The sequence below is a fragment of the Alligator sinensis genome, unplaced genomic scaffold (genome assembly GCF_000455745.1).
Source record: "Alligator sinensis unplaced genomic scaffold, ASM45574v1 scaffold165_2, whole genome shotgun sequence".
In the NCBI taxonomy this organism is placed as follows: domain Eukaryota; kingdom Metazoa; phylum Chordata; order Crocodylia; family Alligatoridae; genus Alligator; species Alligator sinensis.
Window position 1 is genome coordinate 1669868 of NW_005841965.1, and position 6223 is coordinate 1676090.

The window sequence follows — 6223 nt, forward strand, 5'->3', positions numbered from 1 at the left end:
AAGTCATTGTGCTACATGATTTTATCCTCCAGGCATGGTTGCAACCAATGAATCCATGAAGCACCTTAAAAGCAGCAGTCTTAATTCTAGCTCATCCATAAGCCTCTTTCATATGATTGTGGAGAACATTGTTATAGATGTTAACTCAAATGAATGGCTGCATCCATCAGCATGAGTACTTAGTCATAAATAGTGACACTGTGAAAAGTCTGCTTATTAGGCTTTTTATAGCCAGAAAGCTGGTAGTCAGAATTTTATGCTAAAGTATATTTGGCAATAGACTACATCATTTACTGAATGAAAAGGTTTGATTCATACAAAAATATCACAGAAATAAATCAGATCACTTAGAACAGTCTACCAATCAGTGCAAGATATCATAAGTATTATAAAATGCTTTGTACGGTTGAATTTTGATTATATAAACTATGATATCCCTGTTCTGACAGAATATTCCCCACTATACCTTCAATCTCACTCTTGGGAAATGTTAAGCTATATTCATTTTAAATTTCTCTAGTTTTTTGCTCCTTTTGCTCCTCTGGAGTTCCCTACACAATTTCTCTGGCACCTTGATACTTACACTCTCCTAATTCTTGTAGACAGTTACTTCCACTTTTGCATTTTGAAAACCAAATAGCCTTGCTTCTGTTGTATGGTACCATAGTCCTTGAAGCAGTCAATGTCAGTGGAGCAAACTGTTAAAGTACTTACTACTACACTTGAGTAAAAGTATCCAAACCTTTTCCTTAAAAAGTGTTTTGATGACTCCATTTTAAACATTTTCCTATCCCAAGTGAATAACACATGATATTAGCTGTATTCAAGAAGATATTTAATAAATATATTATGAGGTACTTTTAATCTACTTTCTGGCTAGATTTTTAAGCTTTCATCTTTGTAATGCAACTAGAGCAATGCAGCACCACATTTGCAACTATAGTTTATTTTTATTATTCCATTTCTAAAAATGAGGTATATCATCAGCTGTAACAATCTTATCTCTTTAAAGGAAAGAGAACTTTACTTTGGAATTTGAGATGGGTGGTGATACAGTATGCAGTTAAATCAAATTATTATGACCCTGAACATGAATTCTGTACTACTATATACAAAAACCAAGCCAACTAACAAGCAAAACAAATTTTAAAACAACTACAGCCAAATAGCAAATCTCAGAAATAAGAACCATTGTTTCACATTGCCATTTCAATTTATTATCTTAAAAAAAACAAAAAACAAAACACTGTTTCATTTTATGGATGCATTTACATTTTTCAACTGTCAGTGAAAGCTTCATTCTCCACCAGCCAGCCATATGTTCCAATTTTGGAGAAAAGTTATAATCTCCTTCATTGTAAGTGCTGTGGGAAATTTCCAGTCCTTTCTCTATCCCTATCAGTCTGGCTACATGCATTTAGCCAAAATGAACATCTGAGTGGAAGGGAAAAAAAAGTACCAAGGCTATATAATTGAACATGGTTCATCCATTTTCAGAATATACTGAATGCTGGTTGCTTGATTTAAGAAGAACTGGTGTGGAATTTATTATGAAGACATAGACAAATCCACAATAAGCTTTGTTTTCTTCTCAGTGTTCTCTTTTCATCTCATCTCTGGGTCTCCTATGCTATTTTTTTATGCTCAAGCAATGGTATTGATTACTGTTAAACAGGGATACAGTTGTTCCATTCCCCATGGAAAAACAGAGAAAAATGTTTATTTTCCCTTTTAACAGAGAAAAAGGAAGATTTTTCTTTTAACGTAGAAACATGTGGATTTTCCACTTTTGCCAAGAGCTCTCTGCACATCTTGCAAAAAGGGCAAACCCTAAGCCCTGTCCTGAGGGAGAGGGAGGGGGGAAGAGGCAGAGCCTGAGACTCTCAAGTCAGCCAGAGCTTGGTTCAGGCTCACTTTCCCTCTTGGAGCCTTTGGGATAAGTGGGACTTACAGGGAGCTGGGTGCCAGATGGGTGCCCCCTCTGGGGGTGCTGGGGGAGTGGTTAGAGGCTGTAGGTTGGGTATGGGGGCACCAGCAAGTCCCCTGTTGGTCAGGTGTGAGAGTTGGTGATTGCCAGGGCTGGGGGGGGGGGGGGGGGGGTTCCAGTGGGAAGCCACACATGGAGGCACAGAGCCCGTCCACCCCGATGGTGCACAGCTCCCACCTGCAGTGCCACGATGCATGTGCTGGCATGGAGCAGTCTGATGCAAAGGCATGCATCAGTGGGCCAGGCCAACTCTCTGCCAATGTGTACAGGCCCTGGGTCTCAGCCTGAGGCACATGCTACTGGGGGCTCTGCCTGATGTGGCCATGAGTGCCTTGAGGGCCCACCACCTGCTGTTGCTTAGCCACCGGAGGTGGGGGTTGTATACCACAAACCCCATACACAGACCCCTGCACAAACCCCACATACTCCCATACCCCCATCTCCCATAAACCCCACACCTCTACCCCACTGCATCCTGGTGCATGGGGGGAGCTGCTGCCAGGAGGGAGGGAGTGGTGGGGCAGGCAGGGAGTGAGGGGCACTGGCAGGGCTGGGGGGTTTGTGGCTTGAGAGTGAGGGGCAAAACAATATCAGGACTTCTCAGCACCATAAAGCATTTCAACCACAGCTGGACCCATGTGCGTTGGGCAGCAGGAGCTCTGTTTTTTTCATGTTGAAAAACCCAAAATCAAATGCCAAAATATACAGGTATTTAGAATTTATTTTAGTACAGTGATTGAGGTACTGGTAGGTTTCCAAACTGCTTTAAAACTGTAATATATCAATAAAACATAGTATTCAACTGATACCTATATCTATAGATATAGTGGCTTTTCATTTTAATCATGTATTTTGAGGTTTTAATTAGAGAATTTGTGATTTTTAAACAAGAAAACCAGGATCCCTGCTAATGAATGATACACAACATTGAACCATCAACCCTGGTGAAAACCTTAGCTTGTCCACAATATCTGGCCCAAGCTTTTGGGGTTCTTTATGAATTGAGCCTCAAATGATGTAGGCTTGCAGGTAAGCTCTGCTTGCTGGTATAAAATGTAGACAATCCACACTGTTTTCCATCACAACCTGTACTTATCTGAATAAGATATAGGCTAAAAAGCTACAATAAAATTTGAGCTTCAAATATTTTTAAATGTTCTAATTTCATTTTGATGACAGCTTTTGTGTTTCAATATTAGTTTACATTTGTTTTTTCACTGTTGTGTACTCTGAAATAACACCACTAGGATGAAAAGTTGTCTCTGAAACTGAATGATGTTGTACCTTACAAATTTTGAAAATCTTGAAAGTTCCTAATTCCAGAACAGTAAAATAAACCTGAGAAACTATAATTTTATTGTAAATACACTGAGCATTTGCTCTTTATTGGTTTCACAATTTTATCTCATGGAACAAACTGAAGTCTGCTTTAAAATGCAATTTAAAATATTTTGCTGAGAATCAAATACACCTCTACCTCATTCTGGAGGTCTCTGATCATTTTGCTCTTCCTCTCCATTTCTGTCTTCAGAAAATTTATCTGGAAATTAAAAAAAAAATACAGCCCAATGTGAATTTTTAAAGTATGGTACAAATGCAACATCATTTAATTGCCATTGTTAGTTTTATTTTCTCCTTCAACATTTTCTTAGGCAATGTGAAAAAGCCACTAGTCATACTTTTTCTTAGAAGAAAGATATAGCCATGAAACTATAGGCTGTTCACAGATCACAGTTTTGTATCTGTTGAATAATCTGTAATAAAGTGCATCTACAATCTACAAGTAGCTAGATAATTTTCTAAAAAGCCAGGTTAAAAAAAGCTTATTATATATGAAACACTTTAGAGTTCTAGTTTTGTATTTTTTGTAGTGCATACAGGACTTTTGTTTTTTACAGTGAAGTTGAGGGTGATCTTCAGAGAAATAGAGTTTTGGAACAATAAATTACCTGATTTTATAATCTTGCACCTGTTCAGAACTCTCCTGTATGCCATCTCCTGCATATTAATACATCTGTTGCAGCCACATTCTAGTAACCTACTATGAATCTGACAACACTGAAGCCAAGGTTCTGATGTCACTAGGACACTTCATGCAACAAAGTGTAGTATAAATGAAAGTATCTGAAGTTAGTCTATAGTTTATGAGAATTTCAAGTTCATCTTGCATAACTAGGTGTTTGAGTCTGAGTTTCTAGGATGCATGCAATTAAAAAAAAAGATTAATTGCTTTATAAAAGTCAATTTGTAATGGTTTTAAAGGAGTTGGATTGTATGCGATTCCTTTCAGGGTCAGATTGCTAACAGAGGCATGTATTTAGAATATAGTGGTACCTTTTTAGACTCAAACTACCCCTTGTTAGACTCAAAGACACATTAGGCTCAAAGCACCTCTCAGAAAAATGCCAGTTTTTAATCTTTCACATTTTTTTGACTACAGAATAACCAAAAAGTAATTCTTCTGTTACAAAGAACTAAAAAAAGACCACAACAGGTTAGAGTGTTTTTAACCCTATAGATTCCTATTTCAAATCTCTGGCCTTAGCTTGTGAATCATGTATAAATGTTCACAAACCTAAGAGTATTTACATTGAGCAGCAACTCTAAAAAGGATCTCCTGGCACCCCAGTTCAGAGTCACCGATTTAGAACAATTATACATGAATAAATCCTTTTTTACAAGCACGATAGTTATTCACATATTTGAAAATAGAACATCTCTCTTTGCTCTCTAAAACAGCTGCCTTCAGAGAACACTTTTAATTTCACTTTTAATTTAATTTTAATTATTCAGAAAACAGTACTTATAAATTAATTGTGGCAAAACTGGCTGCCTTAAGCACCAGCTAATAGCATATAGAGTCTTCCACACCTTAATCAAGGGCCTGAATGTTATTCAGATCAGAAAGTGACAGAAAGTCCTTACGATATGACAGTTACACTCACTGGGTTGTGTCCACTTCCAAGTAGACAGATGTCAGTAATTTAAAAACCATCACCAGACTTGGCATTGTTAACAAGGCCAGCAGAGAAGCCAATTAACTATCTTATTACTTAATGGGTAAAAGGGGAGAGGCATGTCAGATCAGGGTTGATTGGCAGTCACATAAGGAACCATTGCTGTACAATTCTGTGCCTGAAGGGCTTGATAGTGGAAAATGCTGACTACCTTTATACTCATTGATTTTAATAGGAGTTGAAGACTTTCAGCAACTCACTGATAATTAGAGTATTCAAACACAGAATTTTAATCTACAAGACATTCAGCCAGATATTTTTGGACACCACTAAATTACTTCAGAAAGTCACCCTGACTCTGTATGTGTAAGAGGATAAAAGTGGCTGTTTAGATGCAGCGTGTTATCTGTTCAAAGGATAGTTAAGAGTGACAAAAAAGATGATTTCCATTGACATCAGCTCTATTTTTTAGTCATTATCCTCAAAAGAAAATCCTTGGGCTTTGGTTTGGGTTGGTTTTTTTTGCCCTCCCCCCCCAGTCATTTCTAGTGTTGAAATGTCTAAAATAATGACACATGGTAATGAAAATGCTCTCCTATGTTATCTCTATTTCTGGCTTTCTCTGTCAGTTGAAATTTACATCACAGATACCTTTGTACCTCTTTATAGGGGGTCATTTCACACATACCTAGTGGACTCCAAGATGAACATGAGTTGGCAGTGTGATGAAGCCATCACAAAAGCTAAGGGCACTTTATCATGCATCGGCAGATGTATGACGAATAGATCCAAAGAGGTGATTCTTCCCCTCTATCGGGCGCTGGTCAGACCGCAGTTGGAGTACTGCGTGCAGTTCTGGGCACCGCACTTCAAGAGGGATGCGGATAGCCTGGAGAGGGTCCAGAGAGGGGCCACTCATATGGTTAAGGGCTTGCAGACCAAGCCCTGTGAGGAGAGACTAGAGAGCCTGGACCTTTTCAGCCTCCACAAGAGAGGGTTGAGGGGCGACCTTGTGGCTGCCTGTAAGTTCATCACGGGGGCACAGAAGGGAATTGGTGAGTATTTGTTCACCAAGGCGCCCCCGGGGCTTACGAGAAATAATGGCCACAAGCTAGCAGAGAGCAGACTTAGACTGGACATTAGGAAGAACTTCTTCGCGGTTCGAGTGGCCAGGGTCTGGAGCGGGCTCCCAGGGGAGGTGGTGATCTCTCCTGCCCTGGGGGTCTTCAGGAGGAGGTTGGATGTGCGTCTGGCTGGGGTCATCTGGACCCAGCACTCT

At 39.3% G+C, this 6223-nt stretch overlaps 1 protein-coding gene across 5 annotated transcripts in view; it reads right to left on the bottom strand.

Annotated features, from left to right (window-relative positions):
• The window catches only part of LUZP2 (leucine zipper protein 2), a 488403-nt gene that overhangs the window by 197049 nt on the left and 285131 nt on the right, over positions 1-6223 (bottom strand). For all 5 annotated transcript variants that reach the window (XM_025200387.1, XM_025200385.1, XM_025200386.1 and 2 more), the window contains one exon: positions 3465-3527. In XM_025200387.1, the coding sequence (XP_025056172.1) occupies positions 3465-3527 (63 nt within the window). The remainder of the gene's footprint in view (positions 1-3464; positions 3528-6223) is intronic.